General features: G+C 46.5%; 1 protein-coding gene across 3 annotated transcripts in view; it reads left to right on the top strand.

The window, feature by feature from the left end:
* Lrch (Leucine-rich-repeats and calponin homology domain protein) overlaps nucleotides 1-19769 on the top strand; it is a 205513-nt gene that overhangs the window by 28509 nt on the left and 157235 nt on the right. For all 3 annotated transcript variants that reach the window (XM_065439258.1, XM_065439257.1, XM_065439256.1), the window contains exon 4: nucleotides 2349-2591. In XM_065439258.1, coding sequence (XP_065295330.1) covers nucleotides 2349-2591 — 243 coding nt within the window. The remainder of the gene's footprint in view (nucleotides 1-2348; nucleotides 2592-19769) is intronic.

Raw genomic sequence — 19769 nt, 5'->3', positions numbered from 1 at the left:
ACTTCAAACTCTTCGCGCCCAGTTGTGGCCGCCGCACTGTCCAGCGCAACGCCCGCACCTCCGCACCAAAAGAGAAAGGGAGAAATTGCATGACTGCGCGCTGTTTTCTTTTGCGGCCGTCGGTGGGACGGCGTTTATTGAGGTGAAAGTCTTTAATGGCTGATACTCATGGTCATGTCCGTCCGTGCGCTCGAATCGTGCCAACTGTGGCCTCTCCTTCGCGCAGTAGCGCAACCTCCTCCCCTCCTTAGCATTCGGCGCACCGGTGGGGGGGGCGCAGCTGCGCATAGCAACCGTAACGTCACACGGCAGCGGTAGAACGAGCGTGCGTGCATCGGCGGTGGCAGCTGCACTGGCAGCACCGCCGCTCCTTCGCCAAACGTCTCGTTGCAGTCGAGTGAGTCAGACGCATGGCTCCGAAGCGGCCCAGTGATTCCGCGCCAAGCGTTTTGGGGAAACGGCAGCAGATACGGATTCCCCCAACACCAAACGACAAAAGAACAAGGAGCGAATGCGCATGCGACATCTGAACATGTCACCAGATGCGAAAGCAAGGGAGGCAAAACAGGAAAGCCAACAGCGACTGATTAGATTGCCGGGTACCAAAAGCAGAGAAGCAGAATGAAAGCGGCAGCAGCGACAGGCGATATCACCGAACACCAAAGCGAATGAATTGTAGTGCAGATGGCAGCAGCGACTGGCTGTGTCACCGAACAGCAAAGCCAGGGAAGCGGAGCGCAGACGGCAGCAGCGTCTGGCTTTCGCCAAGCAACCTTTTCCAAAGTGTTTTTGGTAATTTTCGTATCAACCGGCACAGGTCGAAAATTGATTCGTAACAACCGTTCTCTAGCACGTTGCAAAGTAATCGGCCTTGACTGGGACCACAGAAAAATTCATATCATCCGAAAATTCGTATTAGCCGTGATCGTATCATCGAGATTCCGCTGTATAAACAAATGTGCTACTCTTGTGTTGCATAAATACTCTGCATGCAGTATTGCCCCTTTAAAGGGTTCTGGCCAACATGGTCAAAACTTAGTCATAAAAGCAGTTTTTATTATTCTATTGGCATACGTTCATGCAGGTCTAACAGTGGCAAATGCATGAACTTGACTGCTACGATACGGCTAACATCCACTGAGCGGAATCCACCCCAACTCGAACTTGATGTGGGTAGCTGGCGAGTGCTCATCATTGTTCATTTCAACTTCCAAATCATGTTTGGATTCATATTGAGTATGACTAAATAAAAATACAAGCGTAGGTGCGGTGGCAGTCGTGTTACCAGGCGATGTACTATACAACCTCGTTAATGCGTTGTGCAAAAAAACAAGAAATAAATGTACTAGCAGGGAGATGTATAATCTGAAGTAACTAAAAAAAATTTGACCGACTCAGCTATTAGTAACATCTACATAATGCGAAGCGTTATTATTATTTGCATTATTTGCTGTATTTCGTAGGACATTGGTTTGTACTGGTCACATATTTGTAGCTCCAGTAGAAAGAAATCAGCTTTTTAATTCCAACACTGCAGCAACATGTGTAGCACATGTAAATTTCGGCATCTGATATCTTATTGTTAGAATGTGTAGGTTTGCAATGAGTAAAACATTTGCATGAAAGTTGTCTTATGGCATTTTAGCATTGGTCAACTCAAGTGACCATCTTCACAAGCATATGATGCATTAGTGTTATCTAAATTATCCTAATATGATGCTAAGCTAGCATATTCTAATCCATACATTAACCTAATATTACCCAACATTACTTTGCCTAACCCAGTTCTAGACCCACGCACTCCTGCCTTACCTAACCTGCACAGTTGTGGAAGTTCTTGAAGAATGCTGAAAACTGTAATTAAGGATTCTTCTTGTGGCAGGGCATCTGTTTTTTAACTTAGATTTTCAATTAATTAAATGACCATTCAGTGTTGCCATTTAGCTGCAGAATGTGTGTTGCTGTTTGCTCAAGCCGTTTTGCTCAAGTCCTGTAGTACTCATTGTTAAATGCTACAGGAATTACAATGCAGCACCGACCAATCGGTCAATACCATTGACCGTCTCCATATTATTCAACATATTTATGATGCATTTGTATACCTAACGTAACGTACCCTAAACTGTATGTTCACCTAATAGTATTAGTTCCCACGACCTAGCCTAATGCAATTGCAAATGCACGTCTGCCCAGCCTTGTCTGATTTACACAGTCATTGATGGCATTTCAACTATGGTGAAGCAATAGACAGGCTTTTATTATTTTTCCTTGGAGTAGGGCACCTGTTTGTAAACCTGTATTATCCATCAAGTGGCGAGGCTGCCTTTTGTAGCTTGCACTTTATGCAGGATGTCAGCTGCAATGAGCTGTCACAGCTCCCACCAGGCATCGGGGAGCTACAGGCTCTGCGGTCGCTACGTGTGCGCCGTAACCGGCTATCGGAACTTCCAGCCGAGCTGTGCCGGCTGCGCCTTTGGCATCTGGACGTGTCTGAAAACCAGCTGGCACGTCTGCCTCCCCTGCTGCGCCTCATGAACTCCCTGCGCCACCTCCTGGTTGATGGGAACCCACTGGTGTCCCCGCCTGCTTTTGTACGTCTGCTGCTTTGTTCCTTTGTGGATTTACAGCATGAACCTGTGTAGCAGAGAACTGAAAGTCACCATGGGGACACATGCGCACCATGACAGTAAGCAGGCAGGTTGAACTCCTTAAAGGTACACTAAAGGCAAATACTAAGTCGACAGGGACTGTTTAAGTACCATTCCAGAAACCTCGTAATGCTTGTTTCGTGCCAAGGAAAAAGTTAGTTTACGAGAAAATTGCATCTGAAGAGTCCAAATACCTTTTTCGAGATTCAAATCTCCCACTACCCAACTGGGGGAGTGGTCATGTTGCATGCGCCATTACTGCACTTCGCTGCTCTCAGTGAGTAAAACGGTACCTGACAGACGACAGTACCGAGCTAAGACCGAGCAGTGGATTCACCGCTGCAGCTGCTTTTTGGTCAAGTGGCATAAACCGTTTGGGCATCCCACGACATCACATGGAAGTTGAATTCTCTGCTACTTCCAATTTGTGAGAGTTTTGCGAGCCAGAAAAACCAGCGCAACAGTACGAAAGTGTGGGCGGCACGGAATCAAACAAGAACGAAGCCTTTGAACTGCGCGCGTCGTTGGCAAGGGTAATTTCAATGAGTTCTTTTTTCTAAAAATGAAATAGAACTGGACAAATAGCACATTATTTCGTCTTCTAATACAATTCAAGGATGTTTTTTGCAGAGAGTGGTTGAGTGAGTGCTTTCGTCATCGGGCAAGTGCTTGAATGTCCCGGGGAGTCCCTAATCATGTCCTGCATTTACCTCAGTTTCTCTATTACTAAGGCCCTGTCCGCGATAATATTGACGCCTTACAGATTCCCAAGCACTAATCTGTCGCTTTAGCTTGACTTAATATTTCAGTAATGACTCTTTTTACTAGGAGTCTGTGAATGCTCGATTATTCGATTTCAAATTGAATAGTGAGGGTTCGAATAGTTCGAATTGCAAATCAGATATCTAATATTCAATTTCTTGAACATTCTATTTTTCGCATGCAGGTGCCTTCGGTGAATGACCCGGCCATGGTCGGTTGATGTCTTTACCAGTACATTGTTCCAATGGCGGGCAATCTTCTATACAGGGTTCATTCAGACGATACAGATCGAAGTGATTAACGTGATGCAGATGAAGGGAACTGCAACAGCAGCACGTATGAAAAGCATGAGAGCATGTGTGAAGATCGGTCTGATTAGCTACCGGAAGGCACGCTGAGTGCATCGACTACACGAGTTCAGTGTTCACGCATGCAGGTTCGCGAAATTGGGAGCTTTCTGTCCACATGCAAGCACATAGATGAACTTGGCACATGTGCCTCTTAAACGGCTGCCAATCTAACCTGTATGGGTGATTTTGGGACCAATCACTAATTAGCAACCTATAGGACATATTAGTGACGAGCTTTCTGCGACGGTTTGCAGCCCATCAAATTTTCATCACGGCCACACCATTGGCCACACTGTCTAAACCCTTAGTCCTAATCAGAGCTGCATCGTCGAGTGTTTGCGGCTAAAGTTACGCTTACGAAATCAACACAGATCTATTCACAGTGGTCTCACGGCCCTCACAAAGCCAAGAAACCAGCTTGCTAACGAAAGCGAGTGCACGGGATGTCTGTTGCATGTTCACAGCCGACATCTTAGTGAAATAGTGCACGGTGGCCCTTTATTCTGAACGCCATTCGTAGGCACATAATGGTATCTTCTCGTAGCTTCGAATGAGTCATCACAAGACTAGCTTTTGATGTTTACATGGTGGGCTCAAAAATATGATGTGACAGTGCACTGACCTCCAGCTGCAGATGCATTTACACAGACGGCAGATAGAGGCGGACATGTAAAGAAGGAGGTTGGAGGACATCACGCAAACTTTCCGTGCGCCTCCCTATTGGAGAACTCTTTGCCGTCGGTGCCCACCGTGGTTGACACGTGCGGGACCGATCACCATGCGGAGTGGCGCCAAGTGATTTGATGCGCATTCACCGCTTTTGTCATTCATGCAGATTGGTCTTATAACGAGCTAAGGATAATCCACAGAAACCACCTGCCATAAAGATCGAAAACCCTCCTGTTTTCTGGAAGGAAGGTGGAAAGCAATGCTTTTTAAAGGGAAGCTGAAGAGTCTGTCGAATTCAATAAGACGCTCATATACGGATGCGGGAACCTTATAAACCATGTAGGTCAAATTTGGGGTTTTTTTTTTCAAATAGGAGCGACGTAATCGTCGGTTGAAATTGCGCTGTAGCTCCGCCCCCCGTCGAATGCCGCGCGCTGCTGCTGACGCTGACGATGCGAGCGGAGACCGGAAACCGCGCTGTTGTGACGTCAACTTTAGTGTTTTGCTCCTTCGCCGCCTGCGCGACCGTGCCTGACCGTGCTTGTTTCTGCGTGCGTGCCGTCGTAATCTGCTTCGATCGACCCTGCATTTCTTTGTTGGTGCGTCTGTGTGTATGTAGAGTGGTGGTCAACGTGCGCAGCATCAACTGATGTGGTGGGCCGATCATGCCGTCTTTCTGTGCAGCCTACGGTTGCACGAACACCAGCGGCCGCGACGATGTTGTCTTCCATTGCTTCCCACAAGACAAGAAGCTTTTAAGGAAGCGGGAGGCTGCTGTAAAGCGAAAGAATTTCAAGCCCTCAAGAACAACACTGCTGTGCTCCAACCACTTCCGTGACGACGATTATCACCAGAATTTCCACTAGCAGGCTTTCTAAACGCAGCACGAAAAGATCGGAGCAACGAAAACAAAGACGGCACGAGTGCGGACTAACTGATGATAACTGGTGTTGGAAGGCCTTATGAATACACGAACTCGCCCAAACCTAGATTTTGATTTACTGCGAGCTCCTTCATGTTAGCACGCTGAACGGAAGGTGCATGTTTATTTCCCGCCCTCGACGCAGGTTTCGTCGCAAAGCGCGGCGAATTTTCTATTTGCACGTGTGTTGCAAAACAGCCTGCACGCAGCTACCATAACGCAGTGCAAATGTAGAGTTTGCATGTGCTGGAAAGCCGGCGCACGCCAGGACGCTACGCTCCCCCCGTCTCTCGCGCACAGCGAGAAACCGACCGTCTCACGTAGCCGACGGAATTCGCCGCCTTTACGACTTCGGTTACGAGTAGTGTGCGGATGGCGCACAGATGAAGGTCACTACACGTACTGCATGAACCGGGAAGCTTTTCACGCGTTTGAACCGTCTTTGTAGGTTGCCGACAGCTTTGGACAGCGCACAAATGCCGACGATCGCATCCCCGCTTACGTTCCACGAGGAGGCATGCAGGAACACAACACTGCAGTTGTTTCACCGGAAACGAGCTCACTAGATCGGCGAAAGATCGGCGAGATCACTAGATCGCTTTGCAAAAAACATACTCACCAAAGAGCATTTCCAACACGAGGAGATCCCAAGACTTCGCTTTCGTTCTCGTCGAAAGCACTGCTCGCACCAGCATCGTTTGCTTCTTCGAGAGGCCGGCTCTTTGCAATCGGCTCGTACATGTAGGGAGCAACGCCGAACTCTTCAGAAAAACGCAGTCTCTCTAAATTTTCTATTACCTCTTAATTTTCCATTACGGCACCAAACTACCTGGCACCGCGCTTCATGTGGAGCGGCAGCGGTCGGTCGCTAAAGTTGACGTCACGGGTCGCCCAACCAATCACAGGCGGAAACGAGACGCGCGAGCTGGGCGTGTCCGCTGCTGCACTTTTCGTCGAAATAAAATATATTTGCGCTTTCTTTCGCTCAATTTCGATACGATATTCGAATTCGTAGGGTTGAAAACCATTATGTACACATGTTCACTCAATTTTTCTGGAAAACCTTTCAGCTTCCCTTTAAGCAGTAGAAGACTGCCATTAAGCTCAGTATGGCCCACTATTAAACTGAAAACTTTGTTGGTATTTAGGACAACTTTGCTACTTCTTCAGCTTCACAGTAAAAAAAAAGCACTTAATTCTGTTCAGAGACATTCCATCGATTAAGAAAAAATATTTTTCAGACTTCCGTACACAAACTGAGTTGTTATCAGTACTGGCACACTATTTTACTGTTCCCTCTAATGAGGGTAGAGCATTCGATACATCTCGATTCATAATCAAGAAAGGGGCTGACAGATGGAATAGCACACTGTGGTATGAAAGTTGTAAACAGGGATAAGGTGCCTCAGAAAGGCTGGCCAACGTTTCGATAGGAGGACCTATCTTTGTAAAGGCTGCCTAGTCATCTTCGGCCTGTTAGCTTTAAAGGGTTAGTACAGTGATATCACGTGCAGTTGTTGTCAGTGGCTGCTGGTTGTAAAGGGAGAGACTTCAAAGAGAATGAGCGCTGTCGCCTGATGTCTGTGAGCGTGGTTCCTGAGGGGGTAAGAGTGGGAGAGTGGGAATTCATAGGTACCCAAGTTACTGATAGCTAGCAAGGTTCTTGTGAAGTAATGTGATTAGCCTCCTTAGCATGTGCAGCACCCTGTTTCTTGCACAAAGTTTGGAACACAAGAGTTTGTCTTAAATTTACTGATATTCAATATTTGATTTGATGTTCAGCTTTGTTTTCTTCATTCGATTTGATATTCAATTAGAAATCTACTACATATTCGGTATTCGCACACCCCTGCTCTTAATGGTAAACAGCACACCTAATTCTTGTAAATTGGGCTCAGTGCCATTGGTTTAAACAAAAAAGAATGCCAAAAGCATGCTGAATTATTTTTCCAGAATTCAGTTTTAACTTGAGAAGGTAACTAAATTTAGGTTTACTAGAAGGCTAAGATGCCGATTGACTCACAGCTGCAAGCCTACATGCGTTCTGATGCAAGGAGCTTGCTGAGGTCAAAGTCATCTGTTAGCTTGGCACCCATGCAGTCTATTTTCTTCTTCCTTGTGTCTGCTTTGCCTGCTGCTGCAATGAAAACAAGAGTGGTGAAGAGGGAAGGGAGAGGTGATATTCGAAATAGGAGGAGCTCTGACCAGAGTACTTCCATTCTTTGCACTGCAGCCACTGCGGTGGGTGAACAGGACACCGATCAGACGTATAGTCGTATGTACCTAGTCATTATTTTCTGTATTGTGTGTTAGACCTCTGCGCTCCTGTAATGCTACAAGTGGACTCTCATTGTGTGTTTATCAAATGCACTCACTCCTTATCCCGCATAGTCACATTACTATATTGTGTTGTGCCTCTACTAGACTTCTTGAAAATTTGCTTAACCCTTTGACGGTTTTAGCCGTACATGTACGGCGGCAGTTTTCTGTCCCGCAAGGTCTTCGCCGTACGGGTACGGTTTCGATCCTCCGTTTGAAATTTCGCGCCATAATGACGATACACGCTCACTGGAAGGTGCTGCCACCTCTTAGGACTTACAAGAAGCATTTGAAATTTGTGCTACCTTCTTGGGGAGATAAACAGAACTGACTTCTAGCTTCAGCGCATCGCGCAGAGTGTGGCAACACCCCTTTTGCGGTTGCGGTTTCACCGCGTGATCGCAACGGAGGCACGCGAAACGTCATTTTTCTCTTTGTCGGTACTCTCTTGCAGATGCGGTGAAAGTTGATTTCTATCTTGATTGGCCCTGCTCTTAGCTAGTTTATAATCGCCACTCATGAGGTATTCTCACTTTCAGCGGCAACGCGCTTTCGCGGTTTTGGTTCCGCCGCTACGGCGGCGCCCGAACCGTGATTTTTATCTTTGTCGGCACGCTATCGCAGGGGCGGCGGAAGTTGATTTCTATCTTGATTGGCACTGCTCTTAGCTCGTTTATCACCACCGCTCATGAGGTATTCTCGCTCACTGCGGCTGTGCGGAGCCTCGTGTTTCAAGGAGTACCACACTCTGAAATACTATTTAACATTTTGCAGTTCTGAGTGATGCCGACAACAAAATACTGTTCCTAAATTTTTTTTATTATTTATTCCCGACTTTATACATCTTGTACGTTCAAGATCCGCAATAAAGTAATTTGACCACCTGGGAAAGTTTTCTTCAAAATAATTCGACCCTCAAAGGGTTAAAGGGACACTAAAGGTTAATATTAAGTCAACGTGGACTGCCATCCCATACCATCCCAGAAACCTCAAAATGCTTGTTGCATGAAAAGAGACTTATTTTAAGAGAAAATGCATTCTGAACTGTCCGCGTACGTCTAGTGCAGTTCAAATTGCCCGCCCTCCGATGGAGGAGGGGTGAGGTCATGGTCTCATAGTGACGTTGCACCGTCGATGAATAAAACAGCGTCTGCAGAAAGCGCTACAGCTTTTCTGCGCAAAATGCAAACGCGCAGCCAGAAACAGAGCCAAGACAGAGCCGACAGCAGCGTGGAAGCGCAACTATGGTGGCTAAAGGAAGGGAAAGCGCACGACGGTAAGCTGGTTCTTTATTTTATGACGCCCACTGTGACGCTCGTTGCATTGGACGACCCTGACAACGACATATTTGCTCGCGATCCTGGGCTCGACTTCAGCGATTTAAGCACTGGTGAACGGGGCCTGCTGCTGAGGGCTCGCGCTGCCAGCGTTGTTGCGTACTACTACGACGGCAACTGTATGTCACGGCTGTACGTATTCGCACATTTGTAGCTTTTCTTTCGTGAAAACGAATAGGTGCACTCACTGTAGGTCGAAGACAGTTGTTCTTGCGCTCCGGAGAATGCAGGCAAGACCGACGGAACAGTGCTACTAGAAAGCATTGCTTTGAAAGGCACTCCACATGACTTCAGTAAGTCAACGTTGAACTCGTAATCCTCTGGATGAAAGTGCAGCAAGCACACTATGCGATTTTTTGGCTCTTTGCCAACGCGCTGTGGCAGAGGTACAGCACTTAACCACTTCGAACGGAGAGGTTCACTCGTTGCCACACAGTGATAAGTAACGTTGGATATGCCGCTGCAACTGCCCTTGGCCAAGTTCCGCGGACCGTTTGCGCATCCCACAACATCACATGGACGTGGCATTCTCGCTGCTTGTTCCAAATGCAAGTTTCGCGAGCCAGCAAAACCAGTGCAGCACGATGTGATAACAAAACAACTCAAACTTAAAAAAATACAGACACTCTTTAAATAAATTATCGAGAAATGCCAAGAACACACATTTTGAAAACGTTTTCAATAGAGCGGGAACTAGGAGCGATGCCGTTCAGTGTGAAGTAAATAAACTTCTACTGCTGGAACCTCATAATAAGCAGGAATTAGAGCTGACAATTGATAACAAAGCAATTAGTGGTGAAGAATTAGCTGACACATTTAACAAACACTTCACGTCTTTAACCCCAAGCACGCATAATGTAAACGCGACTTCCTTTCTGGGTACTCCCAATGCTTACACAGCTTTATTTTAACCTCCTACACCAGAAGAAGTATACTCGACCTTTATGTCTTTAAAAAAACAGCACATCATGCGATATAGATGAATTGCAGAGTGAATTTTCTTTACCTTCTCTTCTTACTTTCGTGGCACAGAGTGCCTCCAAGCTGGCGTAACCAGCTTACTTGGTAGAGAAAACTTTGCTTCAGCTGTCGCCGTTTCTCCTCTTCCATCAGAGATGGGACGCCATAGACGTTGAACTTGGAGAATAGACTTTATGTACACATTATATACATTGACAGCTATTTACAGTGGGTCCGACGTATCAACTCGACATAGCCGATAGTACATAGCACCGTTCGTACGTCAAGACCCTTGGGTTACACTGGGACCGGCGCCTTAACTCGGCAGAGCCGAAAGTGCAGAGCACCTTTCTTGCGCCCAGAACCCTCGTGAGAGGTCGGGAGCCCGGTTTTAAACCTTCGGTTGCCCCTCCCGAATCCCCTCATGGCAAATCACGACACCCCAGTGACCTGATTGGGTCAACTGGGCTGTCACTCATTGGGCACTCTCTCTCTCACCCTCTCCCTGCGTTCCTCGGAACATTCAGAGAGATAGAGGGAGAGACAGTAACCACCAAACAACAAATAAACAAATAACATCCCAACAGTTTCGCCTCCGCGACATACATGGAAAAGTCTCCCGACACCTTGAAAAACACTTACGGGGAAACGGCCATCTGCGTCGCCCCGTCCTCGCGCTTTCACTAATCCCATCGCGCACTGCGTGCCGCAAAGGACACCCCTGCCGACGTGCGCCCGCCGATTAACAATGCCGTCTTGTGCATTGTTCGTCTCGTCCGGCGGGCCCGTAAAGCTAAGTGCACCGATGGATTTGTCTCGGTGGCGCCAGCCTACCTTTCAAGAGACTGCGCGTCGGGTCACCGATCCCTCGGGTTTTAAGCTGCCGCTTTGTACCCCCTTGGCATGACCACTGACGCCCTAACGACGCTTTGCCCGCACGCGTGACAGGTTAAAATGTCCCGACGCGTCGGCGCGGGCTATCTGCCGTCAAAGAGCGTCTCCCGACTCATTACCAAAGCGCCCGGCTGGCTTTACTCTCGTCTAAGCCCGAAAACGGCGACCTCCCCCAATTCTAGGAAGGGAAATGACCTCCCAGCGTCCATGCCGTTTGGCAACATCCTTTACATGCAGATTACACCCATGAAATTTGTGCTTGATCTTTTGTTACATGTGCTTGCATTGTTAACATTTCCTGATTAAACGGCGTCTTCCCTGAGAAGATGCAACATGCGAAAGTTATTGTTATATTTAAGTCCGGAAACAAAAACGACTTAACAAATTATAGGCCAATATCATTACTTCCTGTAATTTCAAAGGGTCTCGAAGAGATCATTTGCACGAGAATTAAGTCATTTTGTGATAAACATAGCATCCTAACAGATATGAAGTTTGGTTCCCGGCAGGGAATGTCTACAGAGCTTGCCTTGCTGACGCAAAACGAAATAATTTTAAATAATTTTGAGAACAAAACGCTAGGTGTATTCGTTGACTTTTCGAAGGCTTTCGATTCGGTTAACTATAAAACCCTATCTTCAAAATTAAAGCATTATGGCTTTCGTTGGATTCCCTTTAAGGGGGGACGCGGGGATCAACTCCGGAAAAACGACCCAAAAATCACTTTTTAGAAAGTTGCAGATTTCGAATCTTTGACCCCGTTTCTATAAATTTTCCAAGTATTTCCGCTGAAAACGACTGCTAAGTACCATAAATAAATATATACGTAAGGCACTACAGCGAAAATTTCGTGAAAATCGGTGGAAAAGTCGCGGTTTTCGAGCGTCCCTAGCTCCGGAACGGCAGTACGCGGCGCGGCCATGCTGGTACCGTTGAAAAGCGCGCCTCTTCGCCTTTTGACTCCTCTCTCTCATTTCCTGATAGAGAGAAGGGCAAGCATAAAAAAGCAAAAAGTCTGAAGGTCGCGGAGATGCTTGTCGCTGCCGCCGATTGGCTTGCTCCGTCACGTGCGTTCTATGAGCCGCCCCATTGGCCGGGTCTGGAAGCGAGCTGCTGCGGCGTCTGCTTCTCCCGTTTCTTCGCGCGCTGGCTGCTGCCCCTTTGTTTACGTGTTGGATATTCGAGGTACGCCGCCGCTTCATCGCTTTAATCGGATTTGAGTTTTCTATTTCATTTTGTGGTTTCGAGCATGACTTGGCGGGCGTGGACGACGAAATACGCGACCAAGCGCCGCTTCGGCAGCCGCAAGCGCAAGCCGCCGAACATCCGATGGATTAGTCCTAGCAGAGTTGCGTCCGCGCGCAAGCTTAGACTGTCGACGCATTGCCGGGCAATTCGCAGGCTGTTGCAGCCTTGAGTTCCAGTGGTGATGATACCGAACTTTTAACCGCCTTTTCCGATGCTTCCGGGCCTGCAACGCCCTGTAAATGCTCCGCGACGTACCCCGATTGTGCCACCGCCGTCACCGAGATGAACGACGAAAGTGCGGTCCAAGCGCGTGCGTCTGCGGCCGTGAAGACGAACCGTGCATCAGCAACGGTCGCACCATGCAGTCGCATCTTGAGTCACAATTCATCTTGTCAGAAGTGTTGAATATGACCGCCGCCACTGTCCGCGCGTCACTTCGTTCTGTGCCGGCAACCGAACGGAAGATAGGGTTTGCGGCTGGAGGATCATGCTCGGTGGCGACGGACTCAAGCGAGTCGAGCAGCTGAGAAAAATGCTTTGCTCAAGAAGAGGGCACAAAAAGCACATGAAAGCAAGCATAAAAGATCCAAGAAGCCAAGAGAGCAGCCTGACTCCTGTACCTACAAGGCCGGTGGTTTCTAGTCGAATAAACATGGCCCAAAACTTCAAACACGTTTTTCTCAAAACTTTTTTCTACCACCAAGGTCAACTTGCAAAGCCAATATCTCAGCCACCGTTATGAATATTTTTACACCGTTTGTTTTGTTACACTCATTGTGCACCACTGCACACAGTGACATGCTTTGTTTTCAAAATAGTTGCTTCAATAATTTGTTATATTTTGTTTTTACAGTCTCGATTTTCATGCAACTGAAGTAGCTGCAAAAGAATGAAAATATAAAAAAAATCCGTTAGGCTAAAAAAATTACAGGAATGTCACTGTGTGGAGGATACATATAGGAGTGCTATCAAAGTTTGTTTGAACTCCTAGCACCAATATACAGGTGTGCAGGCATTTTGCAAAAATGAAAGCAGAACAATTTTGTAAACAAATAAGTACTTCAGATATTGCAGCCATATTTTCACCATATTTTCACAGTTTTGTTTATGTGATATTATTAACATCTGTGCAAAATTTAATCAAAATCGGATGGTAAATAAAAAAGTTAGCTTTGATCCCCATATCCCCCCTTAAACTTTTGAAATCATATCTTGAGCACAGAAGGCAGTGCGTCGCAATTGGATCAATACTTTCGTCAGCAAGAGAACTAACATAGGGCGTCCCACAGGGAAGTGTACTCGGACCGATGTCATTTAACATTTATGTTAATGACGTAACAAATATTAGTGAACATGCACAATTCATAGTCTATGCGAATGATACTAGCCTTTTTTTTTAGATCACTTGATATTGCACAACTTACAAATATGGCAAATAAAACTTTAAACTTATTGCAAAAGTGGAGTAATCTAAACTCATTAGCAATTAATGCGAATGAAACTAAGGCTGTGTTGTTTACGCCACCACAAAAACAAGTGAACTGCAATACTGTTCTTTACCTCGGCACAGAAAGTATAGAATTAGTTGATAATGTCAAAACGTTAAGCGTAATTTTTAACAAGCATTTAATTTGGGATACACATGTTGAGCGTATTATCTGTCGATTACGACACATACTGCCCTCTAAGGTAAAACTGATGTTATATAACAGTTTCTTCCTTTCACATGTTAGCTATTGTAATCTAGTGTGGGGTGCACACAAAAGAAAACTGTCCGAGATCTTTTTAACCCACTGTTTGATGCACATACACTCGAGATATTTCGTGCTATTAATGTGCTCCCTATTGAATAGTTTTATGAGTATAACCTAGTCATAAATATAAAAAAAATATTAAGTGTAACAACAAGGCTTTCATAAATTTGTGCAACTTAGTCAAATGTAAGGAAGCGTCATATGAATTCATCAAAAAGAGCCAGTGGGTGTTACCTTTCACAAGAACTAATTATGGTTTCAAGTGATTGCAGTACCAGGTGCCGAAAATATTCTACATGATACATGCTTCCCATATCGAACTAAATGCTATTACGAGAAAGGCACTGAAATTAAATTTAAATAATATTGGTCAAATTTTATAAATGATAACATTGCAATTTTTAAAATATTTTTTCGTTTTATTAATTTTTTATTCATGTTATTTTTTAGCATGTTCCAAATCTCGCTTTTCGATCGTTCCGCATTTCTTTTTTTTTTGTTCTGCTGAACATTGTCGTTACATTCCGAGTATAATTGTCGGTATTTTTTAAGTGTATTTTTTCAGGATTTGCTCATCATTCGTTCATGATCTTTTTTTCTCCTCTTTTTCTGTATACGGATGTATGCCTCCATGTACAGATGCAAGTATGTATAGATGCTGGGTTGGTGTAGATACACATGTGAATATATGTATACAGATATGAATGTTCTGATGTGAATATCAATGTCTGTACAATATGAAATTGTTTTGTACATATGTAACATTCTCTTTGTGAATATGCTGCAACTGTTCGTCAAAGACAGGGGACAGGAACCCTGTCAAGCTGCGATTGTGCAGCTTTTTGTTCCTGTCCTTTCATTTTTTTTTTTTGCTGTAAAAAGGAAAATGCGAAATAAAGTCGAAAGTTAAAGTTGAAAGTAATGTTAGCAATTAGAGTGAACTTTGTTCAACTTTAATAGGCAAAGTAGCCTAAAGTGAACTTTAGTTAGCTGTGAAACTGAAGTGCAGGGTTTGAACCTGCACTTCAACCTTGAAACCCTTGAACAACCTTGAAAACCCTTGAATTTGAAAATGTGATTTTCAAGGCCTTGAAAACCTTGAAATATTTAGTGGTGCCTGAAAAACCCTTGAATTCCGTCATGATAGTCATTGGCGCCATTCAGCGATTGCCCGTTATCAACTGGCCACATTGAAAGCGAGGGTTGCCTCCCGATCCAAGCTAAGAAAATCCACTCCGGTTCGGGCATTCGTCCTTCATGCTGTTGTTTTTTTTTTGTTCGCTATGGTCGCGCACTTTTTATAGTTGCCATCCTCATACCACTTGTTAATCGTCTCCTGTTGGCTTATTCAGAGCACGTGTATTGCGGCACACGCTGGACGTGTACGTAATTGTGTGTGCGCGCAATGCCCGGGAAGTGCAATTTCCAGCAATCGTGGCTTAGCCTTGACGAGTACAAAGACTTGATTGCACCGGACACCACGAGTTTGCATCGTGCTAGATGCAGACCATGCGGAGAAGTGTTTCACATCTCGTCGATGGGAGAGTCTGCGCTGAAGAGCCACAAGAGGAGTTCATCTTAAAACTTTTTGTGCGCAAACAAACAGGGACGAAGAATAGGGGCAACACAAGGACGAGCGCTTTCTAACAACTGGTTTTATTTTTGAAGAACCACCTGCTTAAATACCCACAGATCAGAAGAGGAGTTCGAAACACAGCGCAAGCATGAAGAACGCAGCAGGTAGCTCCATGTTGAACTAAGTGACATCACGTGAGTGTGGCGAATCCGTTCGTGTGGTCAAAATGCAGTCCTCCAATTTGAATGCCGCAAGCAAGGCTCACGATTTAGTGACAGAAGTGGAAATATTGTGGGCTTCGAAAGTTGTCACGTGTCATTACTTGTACGGCTCATCCGCCCACACAAGGGATCGGTTCAAGAGAATGTTTCCCGATAGCGAAGTGGCGAAGGTCTTCACATGGAGAGAGAAAAAGTGCGCGTACCTCGCGTGTCATGGTCTTGGACCATTCTTTCTATCATGCATTCATTGGGCGATAAGTGCAACTATTACATCATTCTGTTTGATGAATCCACAAATGATTCACTCCATTAGAAGCAGATGGATATACACGTCAGGTACTGGGATGCATCTCAAAAAATAACAAAAAAAGGTACTTCACATCCGTTTTTATGGGCCACGCGACGGCAGATGACAGCGAGGATAAATTGTTGAAGGCACTGGAGCCATTACCACTTGTTAAAATCCTACAAGTGTCCATGGACGGACCGAATGTCAACTTGAAATTTTTCAGAAGCTTTCGGTAGAACCTGCAAAAAAACTATCAAATACAATGCCTAGATGTAGGCTTTGCGGTCTGCAGGTTGTGCACCACGCCTACAGGGCGGGTGTAACTGCCAGCAAGTGTGGAGTGGACATTCTGTTGTCTAGTCTAAGTGCATTGTTTGAATATTCCCCGGCGAGGCGAGAGGACTTCGTAGCAGTGACTCGTCAGGCTACCTTTCCTCTTGAGTCTGTCGCCCATCGCTGGGTTGAAAATGTTCCGGTAGTTGAACGAGCCCTTTCTCTGTCGCCTGGTGTGAGAATTTAAATTGAGTCTGCAAGAAAGAACTGAACCCGCTGAAATGTGTCTCCTTTCAAAGCTTGCTCAGTTTCTCCAGTGACTCACTAGTCCCAGCAAAACTTAACTTTGCCCTTGGAATTGCAATAATTCTGAAACCTTTCCTGATGGACTATCAGGCAGACCAACCACTTGTGTTTTTTCTGGCAAGGGACCTCGAAACAATTGTCAGGAAGCTTCTCACAAAGTTTGTGAAGTGTTCAGTTCTCTCTGCGTCAGTTGGGACTACAGGCCTGTTGAAAATCAACATTGAAGATGTGAACAGTCACACACCACTTGAGAAAGTGGACATTGGTTATGCAGCTGAACAAATTTTGAAGAATTCCAAGGTCTGTGCAAAAGATGTGTTTGCATTGAAAATGGAATGCAAGCAGTTGCTTGTTAGTGTGTGTAAAAAGGTTCTTGAGAAGAGTCCTTTAAGATTCCCTTTGGTTAGAGGCCTTTCCTTACTGGATCCCTGTCAAATGTGCACCAAGCCAGACCAGTGCCTAGCAGGACTCAAGAATGTTTTGAATGCCCTCATCGCTACAAAAAGGTTGAGCGATCACCAACGGGACTCTGTTCTTTCTGAGTATGCCGAAATGCTGCAGATGGAGAAGCACAAGCTGCGATTGTTTGAAAAGAGCTCTGACAGGCTAGACATTTTTTTTCAGAACTCCTAAAGTTCAATTCATCCTACGCTGAGCGCTGGATATGACATGACAAGAACTTTATTTGAGTTCTGAGGGACTGAGACCTCGGGGAGCCAAAACTGAAGGCTCCCGAAGATCAAGTCGGTGGCTCTGCCCATGATAGAACCGGGAGATCAAGTCCCGCAGCAATGTTGTGGGCCCTCTGGACAACCTGGAGTTCGTGGGGATGCGCGACTCTCATGCGTTCCCTGATGTCTTGCTTTCCCGCATAGCTCCTGCAGTGCGGCTTCGCCGCGTGGCCTGGCGCCCGCGGCGGTCGGAGTGGTACAAGCGCAGTGCGAGAGATGGCGCGAGTGTCGCACTGCTGCGGGGTTACTTGGGTGCGGGCAAGACAAGGCGCTCGCTCTTGGGTTCGAGATCGTCAAGCGGCGCGAACATCCCGCGCGGGCGCCGATCAAAGCTTCTGCGAGACCGCCTCACGTGGCCTGCCTTCGAACGCGCCACCGTTCGCGTGACCGTACGCACGAATGACCAGGCGTTGGGACCCAGCATGGGGTGAACATATTCGCTCGCTATCTGGTCGCGGTGAGTCGGACTTCCTAGACTTGTCGCGCGCCCATCGGCATGTTTTGGGGATAGCAACTCGGCTAGCAGGCATTGATCTATGAAAGGTGCAATAAATGCCCTTGTGAACTTTTGAGCTGTGAAAAGCCAGAGCGATCGCCGCTTCCTCCGCCACATGGGCAAACTTAGAATAAACAGAGGCTGCATTGACCAGGTTGCCCCCCGCGTCTACCACCGAGACAGCGAACTTATCCCCTGTGTCATATCTGGCAGCATCGACAAAGAGGGCATCTAGTTTCTGCTGATTGATCTTTTTAAGGATGGACTTGGCTCTCGCAAATCTTCTACCCTGGTTATGTACTGGGTGGATGCTTCACGGGACGAGGTCAACCATGATGCGAGCTCTGGTTTCCTGGGTTAAGCTAACTTTGGTTGCCGGTTCATGTCTGGGTTGGATTTCTGCTTCTTCTAAAATCTTAAACCCTGGCTTAGTGGATGAAAGTCTTATTATCTGAGCCACTGTGTGAGCTTCTATTAGCTCATCGATGGTGTTATGGAGTCCTAGCTCCAGCAGCTTCTCAGTGTTTGTGGACTGCGGAAGGCCGAGCACGCGCTTAAGGCCGGTTCTCATTAGGGAGTCGAGTTTGGCCTTTTCCGCTTTACCCCAATTAAGGTAAGGCGCGATGTAGATGACATGACTCAGGAAGAATGCCTGATAGGCTCTGAGCAAATTATCCTCTTTAAGACCGCCTCTTCGATTTGAGACACGGGCTACAAGTCTTAGGACATTACTAGCCTGTCCAGTGAGCCTGTTGAGGGCCAGCAAGTTACAGCCCTTGGCATCAATGAGGAGACCTAGTATCTTGACCGAGTCCTTCCTCAGTATGGGATGCCCATTTTTAGCTCAAATTTCTATCGGCAGAGTTTCCAGAGGTGCAAGATTTCTGACCCCCTGTCTGGGCTGGCGGTATAACAGTAGCTCTGATTTAGCGGGGGAGAGTTCAAGGCCCGTGTTTAAAAGAAAATCTTCAGTAGCCTCCAACGCGCTTAGTAACAAGTGTTCGAGCATGGCTAGCGATCCCCCCGGCGCCCAGATCATAATATCGCCCGCATAAATGGCATGACCCACTTTCAGGATTGCAGCGAGGCGAGTGGAGAGTTTGTGCATGGCTATATTAAATAAGAGTGGCGAGAGGACTGAGCCCTGCGGGGTGCCGCAGGTGCCTAGTTCGTAGGGTCCTCCCATGACCATGCCTAGTCGGAGGTGTGCCTTGCGATCCGCGAGGAAAGATCTGGTGTAATCATGAAACCGCTGGCCCAGGTTGAGAGACGAAATCTCTGTCAGGTTGTGTTTATGCGCGACCCTGTCAAAGGCCTTGGAGCGGTCCAGTGCGAGGATCCCTCTCACGTCACGAGTGGGGTTATCAAAGATTGCTTTCTTAAGCAACAGCATAGCGTCCTGTGTGGACAATGCCTGTCTAAAGCCGATTAGGTTGTGTCTAAAGAGCTCCTTGTTTTCAATATGTTCAGTGATCCTGTTATGTATCGCATGCTCCGCAACCTTGGCGATGCATGATCTAAGGGAAATAGGCCGCAGATTATTTATATGTGGAGGTTTTCCTGGTTTGGGTATGAGTACCGCTATTGCGGTACGCCAGTCTATCCGGACCTGTCCACTTTTCCATACCTCATTTATTCTGGCTGTGACTATCTCGATTGTCCTATCGTCTAGGTTCCTGAGGAGTTTGTTCGTGATTCCATCAGGTCCCGGCGCTGATCTGCCATTTAGATTGAAGAGAACGTGTCTGATCTCTGACACGGTGAAAGGTTCGTCTAGATCAGGTGCCGAGAATCCCATGTAGTTCACTCACTCTACCGGGCGATCCGCGTCTTTGGCGAGGGGGAGATAAGTACGTGCTAAGTTGTTGGGTTATTCCCTGTCGGTGAGACCGATTACGGTTTGCTTCTTAATGAGCCTATCTGTTGCAAGGCTAAGGGTGTCCTTAGACTGTTTATCATTGAGGAGACTTTTCAGTAAGCTCCATTTGCTGCCTCTTCCCATATGCCCGTCCGT

This window comes from Dermacentor albipictus, chromosome 1, assembly GCF_038994185.2.
Source record: "Dermacentor albipictus isolate Rhodes 1998 colony chromosome 1, USDA_Dalb.pri_finalv2, whole genome shotgun sequence".
Classification (NCBI taxonomy): domain Eukaryota; kingdom Metazoa; phylum Arthropoda; class Arachnida; order Ixodida; family Ixodidae; genus Dermacentor; species Dermacentor albipictus.
This window is presented reverse-complemented; position numbering and strand designations above follow the sequence as displayed.